The sequence below is a fragment of the Triturus cristatus genome, chromosome 5_1 (genome assembly GCF_964204655.1).
Source record: "Triturus cristatus chromosome 5_1, aTriCri1.1, whole genome shotgun sequence".
Classification (NCBI taxonomy): Eukaryota; Metazoa; Chordata; class Amphibia; order Caudata; family Salamandridae; genus Triturus; species Triturus cristatus.
The window spans coordinates 766,024,662-766,040,756 of record NC_140587.1 but is presented as its reverse complement, the minus strand read 5'-3'; the positions used below and the strand labels follow the sequence as shown (position 1 = coordinate 766,040,756).

General features: G+C 39.6%; 1 protein-coding gene across 1 annotated transcript in view; it reads right to left on the bottom strand.

Annotated features, from left to right (window-relative positions):
* LOC146831446 (histamine H3 receptor-like) overlaps nucleotides 1-14,271 on the bottom strand; it is a 175,068-nt gene extending 160,797 nt beyond the window's left edge. Inside the window, exons 1-2 of the mRNA XM_085603916.1 lie at nucleotides 13,995-14,271; nucleotides 12,626-12,792 (exon numbers count right to left, since the gene is read on the bottom strand). Coding sequence (XP_085460042.1) covers nucleotides 12,626-12,792; nucleotides 13,995-14,271 — 444 coding nt within the window. The remainder of the gene's footprint in view (nucleotides 1-12,625; nucleotides 12,793-13,994) is intronic.
* Between the last annotated feature and the right edge of the window lie 1,824 nt (nucleotides 14,272-16,095).

The following is a 16,095-nucleotide window of genomic DNA, read 5'->3' as shown; positions in this document are numbered from 1 at the left end:
AGAAAAATAGCTGCCCCTTTCCTACTAATGCAAATGTAAAATTACCAGAGTAATATGCAATAAATGTCTGTCAACAATTCCTCTTTGCACATAGAGTCATGGTTTGATATTAGGCAGAAAACGAAATTTCTTTGCCAATTTGAAAGCACACTTACTACTCTTTTTTTGGCAAGTGATAAGTACTTTTACAGTTTGACACATTTTCAATCCACTTTTCAGATTCTGAAAACAGCACATGTCCAAACAACATTTTGAGACCAGGAACATGTGTAACCTGGGTGAATGACTACACTCCAGCAAGGGCAACCAGCCTTAGTGATGCTGAATGTATTTGCATTACTGACTGCAACCTCAAACCCCACTCGGTTGTGAATACTATGCATGTTTCTACAGGGTAAGCAGCTGGGTGTGTGCAAAGAGTCTGCTTCTGCAGAAAAATAGCTGCCCCTTTCCTACTAATGCAAATGTAAAATTACCAGAGTAATACGCAATAAATGTCTGTCAACAATTCCTCTTTGCACATAGAGTCATGGTTTGATATTAGGCAGAAAACGAAATTTCTTTGCCAATTTGAAAGCACACTTACTACTCTTTTTTTGGCAAGTGATAAGTACTTTTACAGTCTGACACATTTTCAATCCACTTTTCAGATTCTGAAACCAGCACATGTCCAAACAGCATTTTCAGACCAGGAACATGTGTAACCTGGGTGAATGACTACACTCCAGCAAGGGCAACCAGCCTTAGTGATGCTGAATGTATGTGCATTACTGACTGCAACCTCAAACCCCCCTCGGTTGTGAATACTATGCATGTTTCTACAGGGTAAGCAGCTGGGTGTGTGCAAAGAGTCTGCTTCTGCAGAAAAATAGCTGCCCCTTTCCTACTAATGCAAATGTAAAATTACCAGAGTAATACGCAATAAATGTCTGTCAACAATTCCTCTTTGCACACAGAGTCATGGTTTGATATTAGGCAGAAAACGAAATTTCTTTGCCAATTTGAAAGCACACTTACTACTCTTTTTTTGGCAAGTGATTATTACTTTTACAGTCTGACACATTTTCAATCCAATTTTCAGATTCTGAAAACAGCACATGTCCAAACAGCATTTTGAGACCAGGAACATGTGTAACCTGGGTGACTGACTACACTCCAGCAAGGGCAACCAGCCTTAGTGATGTTGAATGTATTTGCATTACTCACTGCAACCTCAAACCCCACTCGGTTGTGAATACTATGCATGATTCTACAGGATAAGCAGCTGGCTGTGTGCTAAGAGTCTGCTTCTGAAGAAAAATAGCTGCCCCTTTCCTACTAATGCAAATCTAAAATTACCAGAGTAATACGTAATAAATGTCTGTCAACAATTCCTCTTTTCACACAGAGTCATCTTCTGATTCTATGCAGAAAACAGTATTCCTCATTTATACCAGTACACCTTAATTTATGGTGAAAACATAGTCCATAATATTTTACATGTTCCTTACATTTAAATTTCTCCCAAAACACAAAATGATAAACACAACTTCAACAAAAGGAATTCCAATTCTATTATTCATTTCTTAATTTACCACATACATCCCCTCTCAAACTCAAAACTCACCTTTAAAATTAGTTAGTTGTGAAAGAAATGTGGCACTCAAACAGCAGATTATCAGAGCCAGGATCTCTGTTCTGTACACCTCTCTCCTCTCAGCAGAACCAGATAATGGCAATGTTTCCCTCTCTTTTTCCACACATATACATGTTAATTTCAAATCTCAGTGCTTCCCCCTTTTTTTCAAATGTAATCACACATTTCTATTGGTTGAAATCCAACCCTTTTCCAAAAGTACCCTTCCCCCAACTTGACTTCTGCCTGCTACCATAGCAACAGCTCATGGGACACTGCTGTGTAGAGTCAGGTCAGAAGTTCACCACACAATGTTTCATTTCCAAAGAGCAAGAGTGCTTGACTTTTCTAACCTAACAGCAAATCCATAGTAATGTTCTTTGGTAACACATTTTTCTGTACCAATACAAAACATGCTTCTATAAATTGACACATACAGCCTAGTATTTAGTGTAGAATGGTATGAAACAGCCAATCAGTTCTTTTTATTTAAAAAAAATATGTATGCCTCCATTTCCAAACTGTCTTTCATTTCTTTTTCCCATTCTACTGAAATACACCTCCTGAGTGCATCCAGTTCTCCTTTGAAGATGTTCACAGTGTGGATTTTAGGGCACAGCTATGTCTTCTGGAGTGAAAAGTATGCAGAGAAAACAGGTATGGTGAGAGACCTTGCTTTGCCAAATGTAGACATTAAATGGATTGGTCAGAGAGGGTTAAAGTGGCACCAATTGATGCCATTGGTGAAATCCTTCATGCAAATCCAACACCCTGACCTCATAATAGTGCACTGTGGTGGCAATGACCTAGGCACTTTGACTGGGGTAGATCTGGAAATGCTTATGAAGGAGACCTTTGCACAACTGTTTTCACTTTTCCCTAAAACTGCCTTTGTGTATTCTAACATATGCCAAAGGCAAAAATGGAACTGGTCCAATCATTTTTGTCCGCAGATTGACAAAGCAAGAAAGCACGTCAACAAATCTGTTTCTGCTTTCCTCCGAGACTATGGTATGGGTTCCATTTACCACAACAACTTGCGTTACGACATGCAAGACATTTATAGAGGAGATGGTGTACACTTCACTGATGAAGGGAACAGAGTCTTCCTCTTGAACCTTAGACTCTGCATCGGTACTTACTTGTAGGTACCACTAAAAAATCACTTCATAAACACAACGGCTCTTTTTAGAGCCCCCTAATATCTAAACACTTAAATCTGAATTTTATTTCTTTTTTTATTTTTTTTTTCTACCGTACGCGTACGGTAAGCTTACCGTAAGCTTACCGTACGCGTACCCCGCGATTTTTTAAAAAAATTAATAAATGTTTTTTTTGTACTTTTGTGTCCTTCTTTGACCCACTTTCAAATGTTAGGGGGTCTGTAACTCTCTTCCTTGCCCCCTTTTCACGTTATCTCCCTTTTTTTTTCTGTGTGAAACACACGAAATGGCGGCCGACACTTCCTGATTTTGTCCGATTCGAATGTTTACAGACATGTGACAACCAATCAGATTTGAGCTCGCGCACGCCACCGTACGCGTATGGTAAGCTTACGGTAAGCGCACGGAGCGCGCTTACAGATATATATATTGATTTAAATGCTATTTTCTCAGGCACTACTGAACAGATTTACACCAGACCTGCAAAAGGCACTTCCTAGACCTAAGGACTACCTCTCTGCCAAATTACAAGTAATTCCGTTCAGCCGTTCGGGCTGTAGCTGTGTCTAAAGGTCCTATGGAAAAATGCATGGGGAAAACGCGTTTTGGGACCCCCCTTTTTTCTCAGCCCCCGCTTGACGAATCCCCCCGAGACTTTCCGGGTAGGAGCGGAGCGTAGCGCCCCATTAGTTTTGAAAATTTCGCGAGGATTCGTCGACCGGCGCCAAAGTTATTCCAAATAGAATGTTGCAGATTTCCTATGGAAACAGGGTCCTAACTATAACTACCTACTGGCGACCGCCAGTAGGTAATATATATATATATATATATATATATATATATATATATAGAGAGAGAGAGAGAGCTATGCCACACTCTCAGAAGTTGTAGAATTTTCCTTTATTCGCCATCAAAATCATTAATCAAACCCCACTGACGCGTTTCCACTGAAAGTCTTTTTCAAAGTTGTGAAGTTCTAGTATGATGAGTCCCTCTTTACTTGCTATTTATATACATTAGCAGGAGACATTATGGGAATTTGAGTTCTAATAATCCCACAGAGTCAATTGTTGCCCAAGAAAGTACACAAGCAATTTCACACTTGCTACCAGAGGTAATAGACTTAATTTACACATTTGGACCATTGTTCTGTCCCAGGAGTTGAAAATGCATTGCCATTCTTAGAGACATTGAATGTTTTTCACACATGTGATAGATTTATATTGTTGGTACTATGGCTAATCAGTGATTAATGTTTTTGGAGGCAGTGCAAAATTGAACAACTTGTAGCCATCAGGATTTATGAACTTTTCAAAAGAGAAGCACTAAGCTGATATAGGGACGGAACGGCGGTCCGAATGTGTAAATTACATCTTTTACCTCTGGATGCAAGTGTGAAATAGCTTGTATACTTTCTTGTGCAACAATTGACTCTGTGTGAATATAAGAACTCTAATTCTCACAATGCCTCCTACTAATATGTACAAATAGCAAGTAAAGAGGGACGCAATGTATTAAAACGTTATCACTTTGAAAAAGACTTTCAGTCAAAATTCATCAGTGGCATTTTATGAGTGACCTTTGGCCACCAGTACCGTAGTGTGAATTTGGCTAACCTCCACGAATACTCACGTCATAAATGGAGCAAATTGCAATGTTATACCCCTGCTTGCTAATCATAAAGAAGTTCCAAACTGGCGAGGAGAACTTTTTTTAGTGTGACACTGCCAATGCCTGAAGAACTGGAGGTTGGTGACTGTGCTGTTTGCCTCCCTGTAGGGAGGTCTTCGATTGTGGTAGTGTAGGATGCATGTACAGCGTGGGTCTTATAAATATGGAAGCTCGCGGTGATGAAACCATGTCCCTATACGCAGGCTGAAAAGGAGGGGCCATTTTGGTGTCCTCTAAACAAACCTCCATACTGGTGGCAAATACTGGCTCGTCGTGATCTCTGACACATTCCAGAATTCTAAGGCGTTCAGGAATTTTCTGTTTTCCTTGCATCTCAGGGCAGCTCTTAGACTCGGCCAGGATCCTATCCATGTCTAGATAATCAGAAGGGGGGGTTAGAGAAGATGGTTGAATACCCTTTCTTTTTCTTGCTGGTGATCATCAAGCCAATGGTTGAAGAAGAGCAACATCGTGCTCAGCAAGAAGCTCAACCTCCTGTGCTGCTCCAACTTCAAGAAGAACTGTTGCTGGCTGTTGTTCCTGTCATCCACTTTCCTGAGATGATTGGGTACTTTGCAGCTGAGACAAATCCAGTTCAAACTCACTGCTTGTCACCATGACTGCAGTAAATGCATCACTGAGAGACATGTACTTTGGCTTAGCCTTAAGTTGAGTGGTGCTGTTGATGCAGAAGTGCTGCTCCCACTTTTTTGCTACCCAGAGGAGGGTGCCGCAGATACAATACGATTTCTGAAAAAGGTGGAGGGTGGCATTCGTGGCAATGGCAGGAGCACCCTTCTTTGGGGGCAATCTTTATGTTCTTTCTTAGCTCTGGCAGTTGCTACTCAGCTGTACAAGCAGAAGCAGAGGAGGTAATTTCACTGCTCATCTCCTGTCTGGCAGTAATGTATGTGATTTCTCTTGGGCACCTAGAAGCAAACACACAAGAAAAAATCAGTGAAACATGACATTTGCAGTTAGAATGTAAAGACAATATCATTTAGTAAGGTCATAACAAATAATTAACGATAGTGTATCCATTCCACAATTTCTAAACATAATATTTCAATAACATACAGATTGAAAAGGTTGCTTTATGTGCCTCTTGGCCTATGGGACTCCTATGGCAGGCTGGGAGTGCAGGGGAAAATGGAATAGTTCTTGAAATTATTATTGCTGGTGTGCACCTGTGGCCTTTGAGACACATATGGCAGGCAGGGGATGCAGGGGGAAATTGAATAATCCTTAAAAAAGTATTGCTGGTGTGCACCTGGAGAAACATCAAATAGCTGAAACAAAATAACTGCTAGTGCCTCCCTAGGGACTGAGAGAAATCCTATAGGAGACAAAGGGTAAAATGAAAAAAATGAATAAAAAAGTAAAAGTACTTTACTGCAACCATCCTCAAGCACATTTAACACATATCTGGGAAAAAATAGGAAATAAACAAACAACAAAAAGGCAGAGGCCTTTTCTATTAATTTCCCTAGAAAATATTTTTGAAAAGTCAAAGTGGAAGTAAAGAACTTACACACTGACTACACAAAATGTCCACCGTCCACATGGCCACTAAGGGTGAAGGCATGAACAACAAGGAACACATGCAGGCCTATGCAAAAACACATTGACCATACATAATGGTGGCCGGCCACATGTTCACAACAACAAGCAAGAAGGCACGGACAACAAAAAACACATGGAGGCCTATGGCAAAAGCAAAGCACACTGGCTTTATAAACTGGCCGCCCTGCCTCATGCCCACCAATGTCAAAGGCATGGGCCTCAAAGAACACATGCAGGACTATGGGAAAAAACACTGACTACACAAAATGTCCGCCAGCCATATGGCCACTAAGGGTGAAGGCTTGGACAACAAAAAACATATACAGTCCTATGGCAAAAGCACACTGACTACACAAAATGTCCGCAGGCCACATTGCCACCAAGGGCGTATGCATGCACAACAAAGACCACATGCAGGTCTATGGCAAAAAGCACACTGACTGCACAAAATGCCCGCTGGCCACATGGCCACCAAGGGTGAAGAAATGGACAACAAAGAACAAATGCAAGCCTATGACAAAAGCACACTGACTACACAAAAAATCCACTGGCCACATGGTCATCAAGGGCGAGGGCCTGAACAACAAAGAATACATACAGGCCTATGGGAAAAGCACACTGACTACACAAAATGTCTACCAGCCACATAGCCACCAAAGGGAAAGGCAAGCCATTGACAACAAAGAACACATGCAGGCCAAACACAAAAAGCATGCTGATGACACAAAATGCCCATTGGCCACATGGCCACCAAGGGTGAAGTCATGCACAACAAAGAACACATGATGGCCTATGGCAAAAGCACACTGACTACACAAAATGTGGGCCAGCTACATGGCCACCAAGGGCGAAGGAATAGACAACAAAGAGCACATGCATGTTTATGGCAGAAAGCACACTGACTACACAAAATGTTCACTGGCCACCAAAGGTGAAGAAAATGATCAACAAAGAACAAATGTAGGCGTATTGCAAAAGCACACTGACTACACAAAACGTCCACAGCCATATGGCTACCAAAGGTGTAGGCATGAATAACAAAGAACGCATGCAGGCCTATGGCAGAAGCACACTGACTACACAAAATGTCCACCAGCCACATAGCTGCCAAGGGCAGAAGCATGCTATGGTCAACAATGAATTAATGTAGGTCTATGGTAAAAAGCACCATGACTACACAAATTGGCTGCCAGCCACATGACCACCAAGGACGAAGGCATTGACAACAAAGAACACAAGCAGGCCTATGCAAAACACACTGAATACTCAAAATGGCCAACAGCCACATGTTCAGAACAACAGGCAAGAAGTCATGGACAACAAGGAACACAAGGAGGCCTATGGCAAAAGCACATTGGCTACACTAAATGGCTGTCCTGCCACATGGCATGGAAAACATAGTTGGCCTAGAACAAAGACAAAATGGTGGACTGTGGCAAAAGCACACACACACAGGCCACGCAAAATGGGCACTTGGCCTGCAAAGAAAGAGGGAATGGGAAAAAAAAAATCTCCAACCAGAAACATGCCATGGTATCATATTTACCACACCAAAATACACTTTAACACTTTGCAAAAAAAATGAAATACAAAAACAAACATATTTTGCATGTAATCAAAGGCTATCCAGAAGTCAATAGATGTTCAAAAAACATATAGCACAGAAGCAGTTTTTTAATATAAATGCCCAACCCAATGCCTATTGCTAGCTGGCTGTGGCCCATGAGCAGACTAGGCCCCAGGCAGTAAAATGAGCAAAATAATGCAATTATCACAAACGCACAAGAAAATGGAGAAAAAGTACTTTGATACCAGTCCCCAAGCCCTCCCAAAAATGCACAAACCTTTCCTCCCAGAAAAAAGTTAATACAAAATGGGCCCCTCCTAAAACTCCAGGCCACCCATAATCAAATAAAAAAAATTAGGAAAACAATGAAAGGGTAAAATAAAATGTACTGGTGCATGCACTCCATCAAACAAAAAACGTATCTAAAGTTCTTTAACTTACTTGATTTCTCACACAAAATCCTTACCATCCAACGGCATACGCAGCAGAGCTTGCTGACAAATAGAGTGATCCTTTCCTCTCGAAATTCAAATAAAAAGTGACCAAGGGATGGACAAAGCACTGGGAGGAGCCTTGTGGGCAGAATGAGGAAGGTGGAGTCTCTGTGGTACTTTCTTCCTGTTGAAAAAAAGTAATATAAAGAAAATGTGTTTTGTGATAAAAAAAACTACCTGAACTGTCTATTCGGGTAGAATACCTACTCAGAAAGATATTGTTGAGTTGATATTGCTTCTTCTAGAGTAGAAAATCTGATAGAAAAGCAGCTCTGTGGACCTCGGTCCTGCACGACTACTCGCATTAGAAAATTGTACCTGAAGGCTTCCTTGCAAACAGAAATCGCACTAGGGGATGTCAATTCTCTCTCACACTCGCCAGCTTGCTTGTTGGAGCCTTGATTTTGTCTTGTTGTCATTGCGGCGCTCAAACAGGAATGGAAATGGTGATTGGCGGCATTTGGCCAGAACTCCACATTAAAAGAGTAACGTAGAGTCACCAAATTCCTACAATTTGGTAAGCAGAATGAAAAATTCGGCCCAGCCTAGAAATGACGTGTTTACTGACAAGTTAGGATTGTTCACGAAATACCAACATGAAATTAGCCTGTAGACAAATGTTAGACCCATAGCTCATAAAATTCGCCCTATTCCCTACCTTGTGAAGAGCCGTTTAGAGGTTTGTTAATGAAACAACCCAATGTTGTCCCTACCAAATCAGGAAGCAAAGACATTAGGTTGGAAATCTTAATTCAAGTATATGGGTAGGCAGACATCCCTTACCTAGAATCCATGAAATGTTCAGCCTGTTGGGAACTGCAAGCTGTTTCAAATTAATAGATTTGTTCTCAGCTTACCACCAGGTTGGATTACATACTGAATCTGAGTCACTACCCTCCTTTTTAACACCTTTATACAAGTTTCTCAGGATGCTGTTTGGAGTGCGCCCTCTGCTGCAACATTCAAGCGTACAATGCAGCACATTCAGTGCAGTCTCCCAAATGTCCTTCTTTCCAAGATTACATCTTGGTTTGAAATACATTTGAGCAGAATCACAACATATCTCTAAAAGGAAGCATTACAGAGATTGAGAGAGTCTAAGTTATCTATAAAGAAATAAAAATGCCAAATATGGTTAGGTTCAGTTGATTACCTAGGACATACATCTTCCAGGAAGACAGTTAAAGCCAGGTTACAGCTGGACGAGACAGTAAAAAAAGGTTCCTGTCCCTGGCACCAAGGAAGAATAGCAGGCCTATTTAGGGCTGGTGAAATATTACTTCAAGTTTGTAAAACATATTGCTTATAAGGTGGAACTCTTATGTGTGTTGTTAAAGAAAGGAGAGTGCAGTATGATTGGAACCATAAATGGTCTTGAATGTATAAAGTGAAAGTAAAAAAATAATCTTTATTCAGTAAATATTTCATACCATAAAAGATGCCATGAGACAATTAATACAAAAACATTTTAAAAGAGAGCTAAAATCAGATACAGTCTGCATGCATATCAGGTAGCAATTTCCTAATCTTCACAGCACTATTTACAAAGCTTAACACTGCAGAACACATTGGAAGGGAGAGCAGAAATTTCAAATATAGATGAGAAGATTTGTACTGTTTACATTGTAGTAAAATATGTTTGAAAAATCAAGCTCTTGGAAATGTATAAAAGTTACAAAAGAAAAATGAATCTAAATAGCTTTGTGCAAATGTTTGATCACATGAGTATACTCTATTTCCTTTAGAGCAACGGCCAGTTGTCGGATGCGCGACCATAAAATGTAGCATTCCCTGATGAAGCATGTTAAGATGTAGCATTGATGACTATTTAAAATATACAAAAGATTAAACTGCATGCCAAGATTTGAGGGGATTCGTCCATAAGCCACCACTGTCCTCTTGAGACTCTCGCTGTGTTCCCTTCCCTCACTGAATAGATGAGATTCAGAATAGATAATTGGATGATCAGATTGTGCTTGAGATCAGATTTACTAGATTTTGTAAGTGTAGAAAGAATACTTTCTTCAGTAGTACCCAGAGTAATGCCTAAAAATTAATGGGTCGACCTGATACATTTTAACCAATCTATTTTATGAGAACAATTAAGGATAGACAATCGACTATTAACACCCTGTTTAGAGAAAGTAATGTTTTTTTCCAGATGGAGTACCTAAACTAAACTGGTTGCATTTTAATAATAATGTCAACTTCCTTATGACAGATTGAGGCTGGAGTAGCTTGTGAGACAACTAAAATCTTCTAAGGATTGTATTCTCCACCCGGTGTAATACCGGATGATTAGCAAAGCCCCAAATACTAGAACCATAAGGTGCAGCCAAGATGCTCTTACAGTTGCATATTGTAACCATCTCGTGATCTAGACCACAATTTTGAGGCAAACATAAAGACTGATGTAGCCATCTTCTTTAGCTGATAGAATTTAAGCCTGATTTGGGGCAACCACTCAGGGTTATCAAAGAACGACAATAGATAGGAAAACATAAATATTATGGGAATCACAGTATTTTTTACAACAAATTTCCTAATTTTAGGAATGCCCTTCCCACAGATCATAACATAGGTTTTTGTTTATTTAAGTTTTAAATTCCTCGACTCCATATACATATTATATAAGTCTAATAAAATCTGTAACCCCTTTACAGTGCGGGCCAGAAGAACAGCATCATCTGCATATAATATTAATAGTATCAATCGAGACCCAACCTTTGGTAGATCAGTGGTGGATTACAAGAGAGCTTGTTGAGGACCATTTATGTGCAATGTAAGTAAGAAAGGGGCCAGAAAACACCCTAGTCTGACTTCCTTCTTTATCCAAAATGACCGAGAACATTCCCCTCCAAGACCAAATTGAACCCTGGCAGTGAGGTTTTAATAGAGGTGGTTTAACAAATGAATAGTATGTGGTTCGGCACCCATAGAGGACATAATCTGCCACAATCTGGTTGACAAAGTCAAAGGCGCTGCTATGATCCATGAGGGTCAGAAACATAAAACCTTCTCGGCCTTTGTGTACTTAGCCACTAGTAATTCCAGGTCCAAACACTGTTCAAGGGTACCTCAGTCCTTTCTAAAACCTTATTGTAGATCAGAAATAATGTATTGCTCTTCTGCCCAATTTTCTAGCCTTTCTTACAGCACCCTTCACAGAATTTTAACTGAGCTATCAAGTAAGGATAAAGTAAGGCAATAACATTGTGGATCACACCTATCCCTGTTCTTAAAGACTGGGACAATCGTTGTTTGGTATCAAAAGGAATGGAGCACACCTTTGCTGATGGAGTTCAACACATTAGTGAGTAAGGGAGCCCACGGTGCACTATTGTATTCAAACAAATCAATAGGGACACCATCTGGTCCTACAGCTTTACCAGTATGACTCCTCGCCAGTGCTAATTTGATGTCATCTAGACCAAAAATTATATAAAAGAAATTGGAAATCCTTAAAGATTGTTCTTCTTTAACATTTTCATTATCTTCATCAAAGAAAATTCAGCTATAATTGGTTATCCAATGGTCTTCCACAATACCCTGATCTAATGTTGGGTAATTTTCCTCACTAAAATATGGAGAATTGCATACACACCCAAACAACCTTGACTCTGTAAGAGCAAACCCACGAAAACTTTTTTGGTTGAACAGACTTGCTAAATGCTCCCTACTAAACGGATCAGAGGATCCAATACCAATTCTCAGACACGTTTACTTCATGATCAGTAGACATTGAGAAGAAATAGCTCTCTATTTATTTAAAAGGAAGTCTATAATTGTCGGAATCTTCTGGTACCATGATCTTTGTTTTAGATATTTTCAAACAAAGCAAGCTTTCTTTTATCCAAAATTCAGTGCGGTCTTGGAATTTGGTGATGTTTGGCTTATACTCTTAATTGTCGAATTGGAAATAGAGTTTAGTATTAAAACCATACTTTTAAAGACTTATATGATAACATCAATGCCAATGGGGGACACATAAGTGCAGAAAAGTGTCTGTGATAAGGAGTACATATGTGGAACACTGTAAGCCACCCTCTGTACTGAGTACTCTTCTGTATCGATGGGCACTTACTGGAAATAACAAACCTGTTGGAAATCTATCACAGATAGACTGTCCCATGAGTTAAGGCTGTTCAAAAGAATCTCGTGGTCCACAGTATCATAAGCAGCAGATGTATCAAGGTGAATTAGCACTAATTTTTCCCCTCATCAAGAGTGTGGAGGAGGTCTTCAAAAATGTTAACAAGTATGGTTTTTCAGTAATTCAGAATGTAGTTACTTCATCTGTAGCACAACATACTTTTTTTGTAAATGATTGACTACCTTCATTTTTCTCAGAAGAAAATATCTTTGAAAGGAAGAAATGTTTAGTGATGCATTTGGTTAAAATTCATTTCTAGGCATGAAGACAATTTTCAATTATAGATTTCAAGAGGCAGAAGATTTATCAAATCCCATAACAAGGCACTACTTTCAGACATCAATGCACATATCAAAAGAGGAAAACTAGGAAAGGTTAAACTAAAATTAATTGACTTACTGTCGTTGTTACTGAAAGAAACCGATCATAACTGATAAGAAGTACACTGAAAGCTGATGCAACACACATGACATAGTCAGTTAGTAACCAAAACTTGCATGCCACTCTTCCTATCATCCACCTTCCAGTCAACAAGTAAGGCATGTAGAAAGGAATGCATACAGCACCTAAATTAGAAAAGGTAATTTCAATTTAGTTTTATGCCACTTGAATATACATATTTATATTTTCACGGAAAAAAACAAAGGTTAAAGTTATGTTATGGTTAGGTATTGAAATAAGGTAAGAACTACAGTGTAAAAACAAATAAAACACTGAACTTCAACAGTTATAGTTGTGTGAGCTAGCTATAAATTGAGCCCCAGCGAGCCTTTGCTTACGATCTCACATATAATACTCATGAAATGTTAAATTACATAATTGATAACAACATTGATGACATTTCAACTGACATCATTCCCTGTTCAGAGTGTGGGTAAGGTTATGGATGAGTGAAAGGTGGGGTGAGGTCTTGAGCTGCCCTCTGGGAATGGGAAGGTGATATGCTGTATGATGATTGAAGTGCTGCAGTGAGAAGTGGGCATCTTAAATTCAGTTTGCGTTTTAAGGTGTGATTCCCAGCACTACTGAGGTATTTATATCTGCGAACAGTGGGTCAACAGATTTCAGTTTGAAATCAAAGGCTTGTATCCTAATATTTCTGGTTTTATACAAGAAGATCGTCCATTCTGTCTTACATAAGGAGGAAGGGGGTATCAACAATCTGTGCCCACATGCTATTTGAGTAGTGGGGGCTATGCAAAGGGAATTGTTCAAGATCTCTGAGCAGTGAGTGTTGGTGTTAGAGGAGAAGATCAGTTCAGTTTTCAGGCAACTTCTTGTGAACAAATATTAGTCATTGGTAAGGATTCCTGTGAATTCCTTGAGGAGCCTGTGTTTGTGCCTCTCTGTCACATTTTTTATAGGTCCAAAGGGTAGATAATCCTGAATGAATTTTGAATATTTTTGTGAAAGAAGTTAGAAGGGGGCTCTTGGCTGTAATCATGGCACCAATGAATTTTAAAAGCTGACCTCAAAGCAACATCAAATGAAGATGTGAGTAGTAAGTGCAGGATTTAGATTGCCAGGGGAGTGGAAGGGGACATCAACTGCTCAGAATTAACAATGCGGCTAACCTTCTGATAATCCTCGATTCTACGTAAACTATGACTGTTTTACATAAAATATGACTGTTTGAAGATGAAACCTGCTTATATTAAAACAGCTTCTTGTTTCCACGATTTCCCTTTGAAATGTGCTACATTTGAGTTACAATTACCATAAGTGGTTTATAGTTACAACCAGCTTGTTAAAAACAAGATAGGCTTACCTACTAACAAATCACAGAAAGCCAGGTTTAGGAGGAAGAAATTATTCTGACTTCTTAGATTCTTATCCACTGCAAAAGCCAATATAACAAGGATGTTTCCAATCACAGTGACTAGGGCAAGCAGAGACATGAGCACAGCTAACAAGACCTGCACGCCTCCTGAAAACTGTTCTTTCTGGCCAGCAACATCAGAAAACAGAACCAAACCTTCCGGACTTATTAAAGAACCATTTTCAAACATATATGAAGCATGTATAACGCTTAAATATGAAGCCATTCTTATCAGTATTTGGCAGGAGACATGTTTGGCGAGTTTTAAAAACTGTCGACTGTGGTATATAGTAAAACTTGCAGAATTGCTTCAAATAGCTAAACGAGTCCTTCAAGGGATTTGCAGCAGTGAATTAATTTAAATTGCAAGCCAGTGTTGGTTCCGGAGGAAGGATGTAGATTTTCTTTGCTCAAATATTTCCAAAAGTAATCAGCTGCGGAAACCGAGAGAGATTTCTCACCTCTTCGCCAATTGGCTCTAAGGTGTATGATTTTCTGAGAGCAATTCTTTTTTAATAAAGAAGCTTCAGCACGTGTTTTTTCATCTCTCTGTAGCCTACGTTGCTATTGTGCAGATATAGACCTTTGAATATAAGTGGGGTGCATTTAACTAGGGTTTCCAAGTGCACGGCCCTCTGGAATGTAATTATCTTAATTAAAGAAAACGAATGTATGTGTTTATAATAATTGGGAGCTGAGGGAGGAATGATAACTTTCTCCCCGTCAGTTCACGTGTCCCAAAGATGAGCATCAGTTTTTAATTTTCGAATGCTACTTAATATTCATTCCTCTGCACACACATCGACGAAGACTCCACACAGTGGACAGAAAGAACTAACGTTTATCCTTTTAAAGAGAGCTGAGGTCTAAGTGGGTGGGACAGTTGGGATCAGCTTTCTCGTATCATTTGCATGATTGCAAATAAGTTCGGATACTTTATTGAAAAAAAGAAGAAAAAAACACTCCATAGTAGACCTGATACTCTGCAGGATCACTGTTTTCATCAATCCCAAGCCTGTATCACACACAGGCCCCAGTCCCCACACAAGACTTTGGGACACAGAAAGAGCATTATGCGCTCTCTCTTGATTATTTGGACAGAATAAAATGTACAAATTTCGCTATTTCCCGTTAAAGAACCAAGCAGAATTCACACATAACTAGCACTATGAAGTCTGCTGTTCGTCTTACTGTGTAAAGATGAAACACGTGTTGGCAAGTGAAAAGTCCATGCATATGGGCGAAATGGGATATTCGAATAAAGAACTGTTAATACCATGACCTTGACATCAAAACTTTTTGAGTGCTCAAAGAACTTTTGTAATTCAGTTTGGATCTCCCTCTGGTTAAGGAAGATCAGGTGGTTCCTCCTCCTCCAGAGCACTAAATGATATATGGACACTTATTGTACGGATTGATATCTGTCTTTACCCCTCATATGTAATAAGTTGTGTGTGCCCACATTCCCATCAACCATTCCTTTCTTTTTCCAGAAGAAAAAGTGTGCCCTAAAAGCAAGACTCTGGCAAGGGCAGCTCATGAGTTCCTTGCAGTCTGCTCAGTCTTGAAAATTGGCATGAGCAAAGAGAGCAGTGGTTTTGAGGCGCACTGTTTAGTCTGCAGACATTATTACAGAAACTGCGTCGTTGGTTGAGGGGGGCGAAAACCTTACTCAAGGAACAACCACAATCCTTGTCAGGGTGAACCACGAAATGCCACTAATTAACCTTTGCTTAACCCTTTGGTAGCATGGCACAAAAGCATTCAGGCTTAACTTAGAGGAAATGTGTAAAGTATTCATGCAGCACACAAACAGTAATAAAGTAAAAAAGCAACACAAAAATTTCCACACCAATTTAGAAAAAAATAGAGTAAAATGTAATACATTATTTGATACCAAATCGGCAAAATCCAATCAGTAGACCAAGCAATATGCAATTTTAAAGGATTAAGGTAAGTATAGAGCTTAAACGAATAAAGCGCCAATTGCGGTTAACTGGTCGTGCTAGATCGGGTGAAGGTCACAAGTTCAAGCCGATTGCAATGAAGC